This window comes from Heterodontus francisci, chromosome 2 (genome assembly GCF_036365525.1).
Source record: "Heterodontus francisci isolate sHetFra1 chromosome 2, sHetFra1.hap1, whole genome shotgun sequence".
NCBI classification, from domain to species: Eukaryota; Metazoa; Chordata; class Chondrichthyes; order Heterodontiformes; family Heterodontidae; genus Heterodontus; species Heterodontus francisci.
In genome coordinates, this window is record NC_090372.1 from 120,220,632 (window position 1) to 120,237,202 (window position 16,571).

General features: G+C 43.8%; 1 protein-coding gene across 1 annotated transcript in view; it reads right to left on the minus strand.

Annotated features, from left to right (window-relative positions):
- Nucleotides 1-16,571, minus strand: part of hepacam2 (HEPACAM family member 2) — a 142,411-nt gene that overhangs the window by 36,324 nt on the left and 89,516 nt on the right. Inside the window, exons 6-7 of the mRNA XM_068009996.1 lie at nt 10,066-10,090; nt 7,821-7,858 (exon numbers count right to left, since the gene is read on the minus strand). Coding sequence (XP_067866097.1) covers nt 7,821-7,858; nt 10,066-10,090 — 63 coding nt within the window. The remainder of the gene's footprint in view (nt 1-7,820; nt 7,859-10,065; nt 10,091-16,571) is intronic.

The following is a 16,571-nucleotide window of genomic DNA, read 5'->3' on the forward strand; positions in this document are numbered from 1 at the left end:
GCATGACCCCTCTGAGGTGTCCTCCCGCAGTACAGCTGTGATATTCTCCTTCACCAGTAATGCAACTCCCCCACCCTTTTACATCCCCCTCTATCCCGCCTGAAACTTCTAAATCCTGGAACATTTAGCTGCCAATCCTGTCCTTCCCTCAACCAAGTCTCTGTAATAGCAACAACATCATAGTTCCAAGTACTAATCCTGTGTGACTGTGACCACACCTCACTGCCCTGTTTCAATGACACTGCTGTCTTTGACACCGTTGACCGTCCCATTCTCCTCCAGCCTCTCTCTTCCATAGTTCATTTCCATAACTTTATTCTCCCTTGGTTTATGTCCAATCTGACTCAACAGAATCACTCGGGGCAAACATCGGCCCATCCGATATCCTCTGACCATAAGTCTGGCAGAGAGGCAGGAGTTAGGCTGGGTCCCAGTGTGTTTGGCCATTTCTGCAAGTTCATGCAGACTTCTGTCTGTTGCAAACAAGATCACCTTGTGATAGAAGGCAGGGTAGAGGGTGGCTAGGGAGGGGAAAACCAATCTGAGAGCTTCATCATCCCGAGCATGGCAGAACCATCCAGAATGCCTGACAAAATGAGACAATGTCAAATGCTGAAAGAGCATAAACAAGGTCAATCTGAGTGTCTAGATCTGGGTCCTGGTCTGAACCCCCCAAACAATTTTTTACTACTATGAATGTTTTCAGCCTTGCAAAGCATTGGACAATCCGGTGACATGTTTCTAGAATGGGACCTGGAAGCTCCCTACTCTGGGCACCCTCTGTTGCATTTTGCAATCTTTGTTATTCAGCAGACACCCAAGATGTCTCCTTAGTGGTGTGGGTGGACACCAGGATTAATCTAGAGAACTTCTGCTCTCTAGCTTTAGAGAGGGTGCAGAGGAGATTTACCAGGATGCTGCCTGGACTGGAGGGCATGTCTTCCGAAGAAAGGTTGAGGGAGCGAGGGCTTTTCTCATTGGAAGAAAGATGAGAGGTGACTTGATAGAGGGGTACAAGATGATGAGAGGCATAGATAGAGTGGATAGCCAGAGACATTTTCCCAGGGTGGAAAGGGCTATCACCAGGGGGCATAATTTTAAGGTGATTGGAGGAAGGTTTCGGGGAGATGTCAGAGGTAGGTTCTTTACACAGAGAGTGGTGGGTGCGTGGAATGTACTGCCAGTGGTGGTAGTAGAAGCAGATACATTAGGGACATTTAAGCGACTCTTGGATAGGTACATGGATGATAGTCGTATGAAGGGTATGTAGGTAGTTTGATCCTAGAGTAGATTAATGGTTCGACACAACTTCGTGGGCCGAAGGGCCTGTACTGTGCTGTACTGTTCTATGTTAAAGTGAGCATTGGTCCTATAGAAGGTGAGTCTGGGAAATTAAAAATGGAAAGTAAGGAGATGGCAGATGAATTGAACAGGTATTTTGCATCAGTCTTAACCATAGTGGATACAAGTAACATCCCAGAAATAGCTGCAAATCAGGGAATGGAAGGGAGGGAGGAACTCAAGCAAATTACAATCAGGGAAGTGGTACTGAGCAAATTGTTGGAGCTGTGGGTTGACAAGTCCCGGGTCCTGATGGATTTCATCCTAGGGTCTTAAAAGAAGTGGCTAGTGAAATAGTTGATGCTTTGGTTTTAATTTTCCAAAATTCCCTAAATTCGGGGAAGGCTCAATTAGATTGGAAAATAGACAATGTAACTCATTTATTCAAAAAGGGAGGCAGAAAGCAGGAAACTACAGGCCAGTTAGCTTAACATCTGTCATAGGAAAAATATTAGAAGCCATTATTAAAAACATTATAGTAGAGCACTGAGAAAAATTCGAGGTAACGAGGCAGTGCCAACATGGTTTTGTGAAAGGGAAATCATGTTTAACCAATTTATTGGAATTTTTTGAAGATGTAACTGGGCTGTGGATAAAGGGGAACCAGTGGATGTATTGTTTCCAGTAGGCATTTGATAAGGTGCCACATCAAAGGTTATGGCGGAAAATAATAGCTCATGGTGTTGGAGGTAACATATTGGCATGGATAGATGATTGCTTCCTGTTAACTAGCCAGAGAGTAGTCAAAAATAGGTCATTGTCTGGTTGGCAAGATGTAACGAGTCGTGTGCCGTAGGGATCTGTGCTGGGGCCTCAACGTTTTACCATTTATATAAATTGACACAAAGACAGGTAGGAAAGTAACTTGTGAACAGGACATAAGGGGGCTACAAAGGGATATAGATAGGTTAAGTGAGTGGGCAAAGATGGAGTATAATGTGGGAAAATATGAAATTGTCCATTTTGGCTGCAAGAGTGAAAAAGAAGCATATTATCTAAATGATGAGAGTTTGCAGAGCTCTGAGATGCAGAGGAATCTGGGTGTCTTCGTGCATGAATCGCACAAGGTTAGTATACGGGTACAGCAAGTAATTAAGAAAGCTAATAGAATGTTATTAGTTATCGTGAGGGAATTGAATACAAAAATAGGGAGGTTATGCTGCAATTATATAGGGCACTGGTGATACCACATCTGGAGTACTGTGTACAGTACTGGTCTCCTTATTTAAGGAAGGATATAAATGCGTCGGAGGCAGTACAGAGAAGGTTTACTAGACTAATAGCTGGAATGGGTGGGCTGTCTTACGAGGAAAGATTGGACAGGCTAGGCTCGTATCCGCCAGAATTTAGAAGAGTATGAGGTGACTTGATTGAAACATATAAGATCCTGAGGGGTCTTGACAGGGTGGATGTGGAAAGGATGTTTCCCCTTGTGGGAGAATCTAGAACTACCACGACCCTGCCCTGGACCTTTCCCACGAGTCCTCCAATCACAACCAATGCTCCCAGGCCTCCAACCTCATCCCCAGGCCTCCGATTAGCCCCATCAGAACTCTGACCTCCTCACAGGCCTTCGTTTCCCCCTCAGGACCTTGCCGGCATCTCCCCCTCCCCACTGTCCTTCCCACAAGCCTCTGATCCCTGCCAGACCTCCTATTCTCCCCCTGAGGTCCCTGACTTCCACCATCCCTCAAGAGGACTTTGAGTATCTGGTCCCCCCAGCACCACACATACCCTGGCCTCTGATTTCCCCTCCTGACCTTTCCCACTGAAGCCTCTGACATGTGCCCCACACACCCACCCACGCACCCCCCCCCCTCCCCCCATCCCTGGGTTTGACACTGCTGCCCATATCCTAACTAGCACCATACGTTCATAAGAACATATGAATTCGGAGCAGGAGTAGGCCAATCGACCCCTCCAGCCTGCTCCACCATTCAATAACATCATGGCTGATCTGATCAACTCCACGTTCCTGACTACCCCAGATAACCTTTCACCCCCTTGCCTATCATTAATCTGGAGAAGGCAATTATTAAATTGAGTAGTCATTAAGGGGTGAGAGAGGGGATTGAAACTGATAATAAAGTTTTAAATTTATTTTTTTAAAGACCTGTACATTTCAAAAGACCTGTAAGGCTTGAAGTCCTTTCAAAATGGCGCTGGCGCCTGCGCGGTGGCACCAGATGCCATTGCCGGGGACGGAGCGCCCATCCCATCTACGTCATCCGGATTGGGCATTCCGCCCCCTCCATGTAAATGAGCTGCCACGCTAAATATTGTGGCGGCTCAGCGGTGCACATCTCACACGTGCGTCGTTTTTCAAGCTCGCCACCAAGATCGGCGGTGAGTTGGAAAAATTCAGCCCTCTGTGCGTGTAACAGATTGGCATACATTTCCCCTAGAGTGAACATGCAGCTCCTTTGGATAAGAAAGTAAGGCAGAATGTGTATGAGGGAAATTGAAAAGTGAGAATAAGAAGGTGAAATGAATTTCAGTGAAAACAATGGATGACCTGCAGTGGATCGTCTTGGGGGTAAGGAAGTCAAATGGCAGTGAGGGTTTAGATTAGTGACAATGGCCTGTATTTTGCGGGGCAGGAACGGCATTCGCTGTTCACCTCACTGTCAGCTGCACACACCATGGGCTGGATTTTACCGATCTCCCGACGTCTGGTTTCGTGGCCAGTAGGGGGGAAGCGCCGCCGGAAAATGCCTCCGGGAGAGGGCCGCCACGCACCCCGACACCGGGAGGGCTGTGTCCAGTATTACCAGTGGTGGCGAGGCCTTGTGGCAGCCCCGCCACCGCTCGGTGATGGGACACCAATTTGAATATTTAAATAAATTAAAATGATTGATTTAATTAAGCTCACATCACTGCCTGATGTCCCGCTGTGATCTTCGGCCTGTTGGCCAGCACTCCCACGCTTTCGGATCCCTGTCTAGGGAAACAAGGCGCAACGCTAGTTGGGGGGTGGGGGAAGTAAGTTTATCAGTATGGTGGGGGGATCAGGGTCAAATTAATGTCATGGGTGTAAGGGATGATGTGAAGAGTGGTAGTTGAATGCTTGTGCAGTTTTGGGGGGTGGGGTCAGAAGGTAAAGGTAGGTGTTTTGCTGTGCACACTGCCGAGTGGCTTCACGTCTCAGTAGGGCATTCAATTACGTGCCAGGCTACCATTCTGCCTGCAGCAGGAGCTGAACCTGCTTGGAGAGGATTTGAAAATCTGAAGGAAGGAACAGTAATGGCACAAAGGATTAGTGAACATGGCCTCAGGTCTTCAGACACTGCACTTGAGTCATTGGTGCTGGAGGTGGACAGGAGGAGCAAGGTTTCCTTCTCTCAGGAGGTCAGGAGGGCCCCCAGATTAGTGTAGAGAAAACAATGGAAGCAGGTGGCCATGGCAGTATCTGAAGTTTGAAGAGGATGCAACAGACCACCACAAGTTGGGAAACCGCCTTCAGCGACTACTAGAGGGCTCCTCATGAGAGGTCCAGGTAGTGGAACTGTTGCTTCAGCACCCCAAAGGTCTGCTCAATGATGTTCCCCGTGGCAGTATGGCTCTCATTATATGAATGCTGGCCATGTGTGGTTGAGTTGCAGAGGGGAGTCATTTGCCAGGTGTAGAGTGGATAGCCCTTGTCACCCAGCAATCACACTCTGGTTCCATATGGTGGCTGAAAGATTGTTGGACCTGCAGACTGGCGCAGGATGAATGAATTTTAATAGCTGGCAGAATAGCGGACATTCACCAGTATATTGTGTTGGCCGTGATCGCACATTAACTGCACATTCACTGCATGGTAAACTTTGCATTTTCAGTGCATCTCAGCATTGAGATGCAGCGCTCGCAAATTCATGTGTGTGCAGTCACTGACATCCTGCACCAGGGGAAATCCCCTATCCTAGCAAAGCCATGCACACTGCACCTGCTTCTCCCTATTCAGAGAGAACATGAGGAAATCCTCTTTCCTGGCGTACAGAGCCTCTGTGACATCACAGATGCAGCAAAGGATGGCAAACTGCAAGACGTTTGCTATGCCACCTGTTCCAGCTGGAAGGATCCACTGGTAATAAAATTCAGGGCCATGATCACCTTGATGGCCACTGGCAGAGCTTTCCTCACGTTACTTGAAGCTGCAGGTCTATTTCCAAGAGGTAATGCAGTTCTGTGACCACCTCCTTGGTGAAGTGTAGTCACCAAACACTCTGCTCCTGGCGTAGCTGCATGCAGAAGAAGTGTTCCCTGAAGATCCTAGGTGGGTAAGGCCTCCTGTTGACAGCCATCCTCCTCTTCCCTCTGCTTGTCTTCTTTGCTTCCTCTGCTCCTTCTCCCTTTGATGCTGGATCCCAAGGGGGACTGCACCTATAGCCCCCACGACTGGGAGTAAGTGGTGTACTCAAAGACCTTTCAGTAGCTACCAATACCTTCCCAATGTCCAGCACCACTTACTGCAGACTTGACCAACTCTTCCAACAACCCAGTGTTTCTACAAACTCAGCAAGAGCCAGTAGATAGTAATAAACAACTAACTTGCAAATTGGATGATGATGTTGGTGGGGGCTGGGTGGGGGGGGGGGGGGCCCTAGTGCTACTGAATGCATGTTTAGCTGTGCATGTTTAAGAGAGGGCATTAACTAGCATGGCAAGGTTGAAAATGGCAGGTAGGGTGTCGAATCAGGGTTAGATGCTTAAGCCATGATCTGCCTACTCTGCATACTTCAGGCATATGCATATAAAGCCTGTGCTAACGCCCTCAACAAGATGGTGTTTGGTGCGGACCACACCAGAAGTGGGCGGGAGCAATGCTGACACCATTTTTCACCTAAACTGGCACCTATCACATTGAAACAATGGGCACCATTGAGTTGAATTTTGTGATGCAGGACCTAAACCAATAAGTATAAAGCAGGAATAAATTCAATTTAAATCATATAAAAAAGAAAAGATTGGTTGAAACAGATGAGATTAAGAAAGAACAATAAATGAAAAAGTTTAAAAATTTATTTTAACTTCGTTTAAATCTCCAACACTCAGTAATATCTGAAGGAATGAGATTCCACAATTGTAAAATTAAATTTTCAGGATCGAAGAAGTTGTTTGGTTGTAATTAAGGCATAGCACAGAATTAAAAATTCACTTACAACTGAATGCACCAGCCCTAGCTTTTTCTAGCGTGCTTACTCTGGAAGTGGGTAAGTACAACACTTTAGCTTTTACACTGATTTCAATGCTGAACATATTGGTATGGTACTGGTGTAGTGGGGGAGCAGGGAAAATCATAAAGCAACTTCCAGATTTCTATGTTTACTGCGTATATGCGGACTCTGGAAGTTACTGTTTGATTTATTCCATAATAATGGTGAGTGTTGTTAACCTCACTCTAATTATTACTGCAAAATCCAGGCCATAATGTTGTTACATTTACACTAGACTGTGCAGGGTGGCAGTGATACCACTAAAAGTATGCTCATCAATTTGCCATGCAACTGGACAGTATAATTACTGACTTTTTGCTGATCATTTTAATTACATTTCTCAAGCCCCTCTTGTTACTATGAATTGAAAATATTTTGATCTTAACAACTCTCTTACATTTTTTTAAATGATAGCACGATCTCCGACATGCATTTACAATGCAGGCATCACTTACAAAGTTGTTCCATTCAACAGAACTGAAGAGAACAAATTCTGATGCATTGTTCAGTTCAATTTGAAATTCAACAATTTAAATAAGCTCAGAGAAAGAATTTATTTTCAACACTGTATAAACAAGACAAGAAGAGTCCTGAGTGCTTTTTATTGTAGTTAAAGATTCTAGAATTAAAGAAGATAGCAGCACATCATGAGGCCGTTTGGTCCATTGTGTTTCTGCCAGCTCTTTGCTAAAATGAATCCCACTGTCCTTTCTCTTCTCACACACTTGTAGGTTCTGTCTTCCAAATGATAATCTACTCTTCCCTTAAAATATTTAATGGTAACTACCTCAGTGATTGCTTGTGACAAAGCACCCCATGCTCGAACTGTTCTTTGTATCAAAGTATTTTCCTAACCTCTCTCCTCATACTCTGAACAACAATTCTGATGGATGACCCTTCATCACTGATCCCCAAACCAAAAGAAAAGTTATTTCCCTAGTCACTATTAAAATCCTTCAGAATTTTAGGAACCCCTATTAAACCTTCTCTTGTCTTTCTCTGCTGCAGTGAAATTAGTTCCAGTATCTCAAGATGCTGAGACTTACTGCCACAATATTGTCTTTTCTTTATGTTTCACCGTTTAGTGCTGGGATGGTGAAAACTAAATCTGTCATAAAGATTATTTGTAGTGCCCAAACAGAGTGGTAATATAATCAGATACATGTTTGATATTAGATAATCTACAGTTAGATTTGTATTTACAGAAATAGGATGTTCTCAGTTGCTTTCATTTACAAGATCATAACTAATTTTTAAATATTATTTTATTCTGAATATTACCTGACACTTGGTGTGCTCGTATATAATCTGCTTGTGACCTAAAACATATTAAAAACAAGTTTAATGCAGTGAGTTAGGATTAGAATTGATTACATAGTTTTACCAGGAGCTTTACCCAACTAGCTGGTCAACATTCATTAACTCTTGCAGAGCAGTCTCTCCTAATCTAATTATGTAGAACATATTTTTGATTAATTCGGTTCTTTATTTATTTATTTAGAGATACAGCACTGAAACAGGCCCTTCGGCCCACCGTCTGTGCCGACCAACAACCACCCATTTATACTAATCCTACACTAATCCCATATTCCCTACCACATCCCCACCATTCTCCTACCACCTACCTACACTAGGGGCAATTTACAATGGCCAATTTACCTATCAACCTGCAAGTCTTTGGCTGTGGGAGGAAACTGGAGCACCCGGCGTAAACCCACGCGGTCACAGGGAGAACTTGCAAACTCTGCACTGGCAGTACCCAGAACTGAACCCAGGTCGCTGGAGCTATGAGGCTGCGTTGCTAACCACTGCGCCACTGTGCCTTTAAAAAAAAACTTTATGTAAACAATGAGTGCTTATATAAATAGAAAAGCCAATTTGGTGGAGTTAGAACTTGCCAACTGAAAGAGCTACAAAAAATAGCAGAGAGCTCTTGAATTGGTACACATAACTACATGTTTATCAAAAACTGTTTAATCCTCATGTATTCCTGTGTTTGAGAGAGGTGACAAATGGTGACAGCTATATGTTATCAGCATACCTATGGAAGTTGATTTAGTATCTGAAAATGATATCACTGAGATACAACACGTAGATGAGGAAGTGGAGGGGGCCAAGGATGGATCCTTGGAGGATTCCTGAGGTGTCAGGGTAAAGGGTAGCAGGAATAGCAATTGTGAAAGAAGCGCTGGCTGTGGTCAGGTAAGATTTGAGCAAAACATGGACAGTCCATTTGAGCTGAACAACAGAGGAGAGGTATGGCTGACCATGTTAAGGACTGCAAAAAGGTTGACAATTGCCACAATATCATGCAGGACTTTTCTTAAAGGTGTTTTAATGCTGTGGGAAAGATAGAAACTAGATTGTTGGAATTCAAACAGGGAGTTACAAGAGGGATAAGCATGGAATTGGGAGGCGACAACACATTCAACAACTTCGGACATGAAGGAAAGTCGCATCTGGTGTTTGCTAATAAGGGTTCAAAGGTGGTTTCTAAGGTGGGGTGTGGGGGAGGAAAGTTAATGGTGGCAGTTTTCTAAGGGAGGAGACAATGACTAACGAGAGGGAACCATTTACAACGTCAGCCAGTAAGCAACTAGGAAAGTAAGTAAATGATCAGGAGCTTAGTGGAAATGGATTGAGGGAGCAGGATGTGAGTTTCATGGATGAGATGAGCTTGGAGAGGATAGATGGGAGATAGGAGAGATAGTAGAAAGAGATGAAGTCATGGTTGGAATATATGGGGAACTGGGGGTTGGCTTAGCTTATGGCTACAAAGGTAAGAATAAAGCAGCAGAGGAGGCCAAAAGTATGGTATTGACCTTGGTGATGAAGAAATGCTTTAGCTCCTTGCACTTGCCATTGTAGGTAATGGAGCAGAGGAAAAGAGCTTAAGGAGGTGGTTGGTAGTAGAGAAAAGGGGCTTGAGTTTATCTTTAACCTTGCAGATAATCCTACGATAATAGAAGTGTTGTGGTGGATGGGCAATTAGGTTGTTGCTTATAGAAATTGAGTGGCAAGTGCTATAATGAGCTTGGCAGAAGATGCTGAAGAAGACACAGTGGGTAGCTATCAGCTATGGGGTCAAGACTAGGACAACAGAAGGAGAGCGAGGAAGAGTAGTAAATGGGTCATGAAGATAGAAAATAGGAAACGTTTGATATTAGTGAAGGCGGAAGATAAAATCTGAGAGCAAAGATGAAGGAGAGCTAAAGAAGAAAATATAGTAGAGGGCTCATGCCCAGAATGGCAACAGAGGGGTGCATGCAAAAAGGGGCACGAAAGCACATTACAGCAGGGGTATTGAAAGGAAAAGGACAAGCTGGGATAGAATATTTTCAACGAAGCTCCCTATCTATATATCAAAACAACTGGGTCAAAATCACGAACCTGGCTTGAAATTCCGTGTTTTCAGTTTTAAAATATCTAGTCCAGTACAAGGTTAAAATGAATCTTATCAAATGTAACAACCTCCGAGAAATAAAAAAGTTATAAGAATATCTTTAAGAAAACTTATTAGTTTTACCTGTGGTACAGCTCCTCTTTAATAACTGTAAGAAAAAAATGCACAAATTCAGACATATTTAGTCAAGCCATACGACAAATATAAATACATTGAAAACCAAGCAGTCAAACTCAACAAGAGCCAGATATGTACTGGAATTTGCATTGACGTTAACTAATGGTAATAGAGCTGTGCTGGTACCAGTATTAGTGGCAATGTTAACATGTCAGTGCTGGCACTGGAACATGGGATAATTATTACAAGGCTATATTCATGCTGGTGTACTGAATAATTATTACAAGCTATGTGTAAGTAATTAATGATCAGAGACTTCCCAGAAACCAAATATGAAGGAAATCCTAAATAGGACAACCATTCTAAAGACCTATTCCAGTTCCCTCACCATAATATGGAAAGCAGTGTAACCCTCGGTTTCCCAAACAAATGTTTAACAAATTTTGAACAACTGTTAATCTCCAATTACACAGAACTTGCAGTCTATAATGTTATGCTGTTTAAAATGTTACGCTGTTCAGATTTGTAAGTCCTGCTAATGCAGACTTTGTTACCTCAACACTCACTGTAGACAGAGGCAGCTTACACTTCACCTGTGACCAGAAGAAAGAGGGAAGCTGGTTGCAGGGACCTGTGCTGCCATTGGCTCCTATTTAAATTTCACTGCAATAAGATTGCCTTTTTGAGGAGCAGTAAGGCACTCCACAAGTGAAACACACAGTCAGCACAATTTTATCTCTGCTTTTCACCACAGAAGTAAACATATTTGAAGCAAAGGAAAATTAGCCTCCTGATGTACTGCATCCCAAAACAAAGGGAGTTGCTGTGCCCCCAAATTAATATTTAACTGGAGCACCCAACAGAAAATACCAAAGGGTTCAAAATGGACACAGTTCCAATGGGGCAGAACTTGCACCCATTTCTTGATTCTGGTCATCCATTGGGTATATTTTGAGCAAAATCTAGGCTTTGTTTTAAAACTTTAGCTGCTTCTGCATTGCTCCGAAAGGATACTTTCACTGCTAATCCACAACACAGCTCCACGTATCTTTGGGTTGTGGTTTAAAACTGAATTACAGCAGAACTATGTGATTAATGCTAAGAATCATATTACTTCCCTCTTCTGTACTTAAAGCAGTTCTGTTGTACTGAGTTACACACTACCCTCTCTTAGATTAACCAGGATGATACCAGAACTGAGAATTTCAGAAAGATTGAATAGGCTGCGAAACTTTTCTCTTTAAAAAAAAGGGAGACTGAGTAGATGACCTGATAAAGGTGGTCAAGAATATGAAAGGGTTTGATAGCATAGATGTAGAGAAGATGCTTCCATTTGTGTGGGAGACCAGAATTAGGGGCCATAAATATATGACAGTCACTAATCAATCCAATTCAAGATTCAGGTGAAACTTCTTTACCCAGAGAGTGATTAGATTGTGGAACTAGCTACCACTGGGAATAGTTGAGGTGAATAGCATTGATGCATTCAGGGGGAAGCTAGATAAGCACACGAGGGAGAAAGGTATAGAAGGATGTTTTTATTTGTTCGTGGGATGTGGGTGTCACTGGCTAGGCCAGCATTTATTGCCCATCCCTAATTGGCCTTGAGAAAGTGATGGTGAGCTGCCTCCTTGAACCGCTGCAGTCCTTGGGGTGTAGGTACATCCACAATGCTGTTAGGAAGGGAGTTCCAGGATTTTGACCTAGCGACAGTGAAGGAATGGTGATATAGTTCCAAGTCAGGATGGTGTGTGGTTTGGAGGGGAACTTGCAGATGGTGGTGTTCCTATGCATCTGCTGCCCTTGTCCTTCTAGGTGGTAGTAGTCACGGGTTTGGAAACACGTGGTGTTGGAGCTGTATCCATCCAGGCAAATGGAGAATATTCCATCACACTCCTGACTTGTGCCTTGTAAATGGTGGACATGCATTCGGGAGTCAGGAGATGAGTTACTCGCTGCAGAATTGCCAGCCTCTGACCTGCTCTCATAGCCACAGTATTTATGTGGCTGGTCCAGTTCAGTCTCTGGTCAATGGTAACCCCCAGGATATTGATAGTGTGGATTCAGCGATGGTAACACCATTGAACGTCAAGGAGAGATGTTTAGATTCTCTCTTGTTTGAGATGGTCATTGCCTGGCACTTGTATGGCGCAAATGTTACTTGCCACTTATCAGCCCAAGCCTGGATATTGTCCAGGTCTTTCTGCATCTAGACACAGGCTGCTTCAGTATCTGAAGTGTCCCAAATGGTACTGAACATATATTGATGGGGTTGGATGAAGAGGGGTGGGAGGAGGCTTGTGTGGAGTATAAACACTGGCATGAACCTGATGGACCAAATGGCCTGTTAATTTGCATTTAGTACTTTGTAGCTTTGTACTTGAACAGTGATCTCAATGTAAACTTGTCAGATTTACTCAGACCAACCACTGGGAAGACCAGGTTAAAAAAACAGTTCTTCCCGGTGACCAATGTCTATCTTTTAGGATATCAACATGGTTCTTCTGACATTCTCAAACAGTTGCTTTGCTTCTCTTGAGACTTTTAAACAGTTTATCTCATGGAATTTTCCATCTGCTAATTGCTCTTTTCAAGAGATGTTTCCAACTGCTCCACTATTGCCCAGGCTTGCTCCTTTTTATATACCAGCAAAGAGTTACAAGGAATTCATGAATTTTGAAAAACTGCAACTCAAATTTAGAAAGGAATTGTCAGCCAAATACAAACGGAATCATCACAAAGTCTGTGGCTGTGTTATCAGGCCAACAGTATAAGAGCTGCGATGTAACACACCATGTGACCTCTGGGTTGGGGGCAGTCTTAAGAAAGTACCTGTACAGTGAAGATCTTTCTGTAATGCACAGCCATTCTTAAATAAAGAGTCCATGTTCCTGATTCCATCTTGAGTGGTTATTGCTTTGTGTATAGTAGCAGCTAACACAGAAGTTAAGATAACATGCAACATTAAGTGCGTTATTAGTGTTGCTGACTTACAACACCTGGGTCCTGCACAGCCTGCAGTAAACCTAAATAAACTTCTTGGATCTGGTATAGCTGGCTGTGGGAAAACTTGGTAAAAATGAACCTGGCAAGTTTACCTTGGGGTTGCTGCTAATTGCATGAGACCTGCATTTTTCAACCAGTGGCACTGGCATGGATCTCACACAATATAAAAGCAACTTTAGGATGTGGCCCATGAGTGTTGGAGGCTCTGACTGCCTGCTTCTCTTCCACGGCTTTGTCCACACCCAAGTGACCCTGAGGAAAGACATTGTTCACCTATGTACGGAGACCTTCCATGACCAGTGCACTGCAGGGACTGGATACAGGAAATGATATTATTTATCTGGTTACGTTTCCTTTGTCTTTGCATAATATGCCTCTCTAAAAAGGATGTAATTTTCTTAGATTTCTTTTATATGGATTGATGAGACTGGGGCACCCCGTGCTTCCCTAAGAGTTTTTTTTAAATAAAGAAAAGCTTTAAGAAAAGATGTTAACCTGTGGTGCAATGAAGCAGTTCTGCTTCGACGTCAGAAGGTTGTGAGTTCAAGTGCCACTCCAGAGACTTGAGCACGTAATCTAGCCTGACACTCCCAGTGCAGTACTGAGCGAGTGCCGCATTGTAGGAGGTGTTGTCTTTCAGATGAGACATTAAACCAAGGCCCCATCAGTCTCTCTCAGGTGGATGTAAACGATCCCATAGCACTATTTTGAAAGAGAACAAGGGCATTCTACCTGGTGTCCTAGCCATCACAACTAAAACAAAATGGTGAGGACTAAAGGAACTAATATCTGGGAGTGTTTTACATTTTTGATGCATTATATAATTCAAGGAATCAGGCTCTATTTCAAATATGAACACTTTACTTACCAGAGACTTTGCTGGTTGAGTCACTGCTAGTTGATTTAATTATTTCTTTCTAATTTACTCACTGCTTCCATGGCTGGTGCTGTATACACTGAAATGCCTTGGTCCAGATACTTACTTAGATTTTACACCACATGGCTGTGTTCTAAGAATCCATGGACTGGAAATTGCTGCTGCTACATTAATCAGGGATTAATTGGTTTATAAAAGTTTTGGGATGTATTTACCTCTGCTCATTAACCTGTGGTGGTGTTAGTTTCAGTGCAATACCACCACCAACAACATGCATTTATGCAGAACCTGTAAGGTAGCAAAATGTCCCATGGTGCTTAGAGGAGTAACAGGAGTAAATCATATTTAATGGCAGACTGACCAATGGAGCAACAAAAGTCACACGAATGCAGACTGCATTAAGGAGATATTTAAACCTCTGCACTTTTGTAGAAGACAGCAGGTTAGCTCAGAGAAATTGCTATAAAATGTAGGCAGTCAGGGTTTTTGACAGCCTGGTTAACATGCTGGAAATGGAAGCAACGATACATAAGAGACAGAACTATATTGTTTAATATGAGATGAAAGCACTGTCCCCAAAATTGTCCTATGCAAAACGTTTTGGAATAAATTACTGTAAATACATGCTTTAAAACTCAGTGGACATGGAGACGTGAGAAAGAATGTGGCTACTGACCTCAAGAAACTGTTAAGATAAGACTAAGACTAAAGGAGAATTATTTATGGCAAGTACCTGCTTCAAGTAAACAAGCAGCAATGCATTCCCTCACCTGCAAGTCATTTTGAACTGAACCACCATAATCAATCATTCATAGAATATTATTCTTGCAGTACCACCAAAAGAAAGCACTAAGAATGGGAGCAGATGGCCATGGATAGAGTTGCACAGCAAGGGAGCTTGCAGCCCAGGAGCCATCTTGGACCCATAACAGATGCTCCTCTACGTTGCTTTCATTGATCTCACCAAAGCCTTTGACCTCGTCAGCAGACGTGGTCTCTTCAGACTACTAGAAAAGATTGGATGTCCACCAAAGCTGCTAAGTATCATCACCTCATTCCATGACAATATGAAAGGCACAATTCAGCATAGCAGCGCCTCATCAGACCCCTTTCTTATCCTGAGTGGCATGAAACAGGGCTGTGTTCTCGCACCTACACTGTTTGGGATTTTCTTCTCCCTGCTGCTCTCACATGCATTCAAGTCTTCAGAAGAAGGAATTTTCCTCCACGCAGGAACAGGTGGCAGGTTGTTCAACCTTGCCCATCTAACAGCGAATACCAAAGTACGGAAAGTCCGCATCTGGGAACTTCTCTTTGCTGACGATGCTACATTAACATCTCACACTGAAGAGTGTCTGCAGAATCTCATCGACAGGTTTGCAGCTGCCTGCAACGAATTTGGCCTAACCATCAGCCTCAAGAAAACGAACATCATGGGACAGGACATCAGAAATGCTCCATCCATCAATATCGGTGACCACGCTCTGGAAGTGGTTCAAAAGTTCACCTACCTAGGCTCAACTATCACCAGTAAACTGTCTCTCGATGCAGAAATCAACAAGCGCATGGGAAAGGCTTCCACTGCTATGTCCAGACTGGCCAAGAGAGTGTGGGAAAATGGCGCACTGACACAGAACACAAAAGTCCGAGTGTTTCAAGCCTGTGTCCTCAGTACCTTGCTCTACGGCAGCGAGGCCTGGACAACGTATGTCAGCCAAGAGCGACGTCTCAATTCATTCCACCTTCGCTGCCTCTGGAGAATCCTTGGCATCAGGTGGCAGGACCGTATCTCCAACACAGAAGTCCTCGAGGCGGCCAACATCCCCAGCTTATACACCCTACTGAGTCAGCGGCACTTGAGATGGCTTGGCCATGTGAGCCACATGGAAGACGGCAGAATCCCCAAGGACACATTGTACAGCGAGCTCGTCACTGGTATCAGACCCACCAGCCGTCCATATCTCCACTTTAAAGACGTCTGCAAACGCGACATGAAGTCCTGTGACATTGATCACAAGTCATGGGAGTCAATTGCCAGCGATCGCCAGAGCTGGCGGGCAGCCATAAAGGCGGGGCTAAAGTGTGGCGAGTCGAAGAGACTTAGCAGTTGGCAGGAAAAAAGACAGAAGCGCAAGGGGAGAGCCAACTGCGAAACAGCCCTGACAACCAATTTTATCTGCAGCACCTGTGGAAGAGTCTGTCACTCTAGTATTGGCCTTTATAGCCACTCCAGGCGCTGCTCCACAAACCACTGACCACCTCTGGGTGCTTACCCATTGTCTCCCGAGACAAGAAGGAAGAAGGAGAAGAAGGAGAAGCCACCAAAAGGGAATGCTTACTCTGCAGATACATACAGCATCATGGGAGAAATACAGAGAGAAACTGCATTAATCAAAGCAATCCAAAATCTTAAAGAATCTTCACAAGAAATCCTTATAAGCCAACCTAGTTGCATGATGCATGCTCATTTAATGTCGAAGAGGTAACTGAGATAAGGAAGAGCAAAACTTGGAATGAGAGCTTTAAATTTGAGATTTTGGAAGACAAGGCACTAATGTAGGTCAGCAAGTACAGGGGTAATGAATAAGCAGGACATTTTGTGACATAGGATATGGGCAGCAGAATTTTG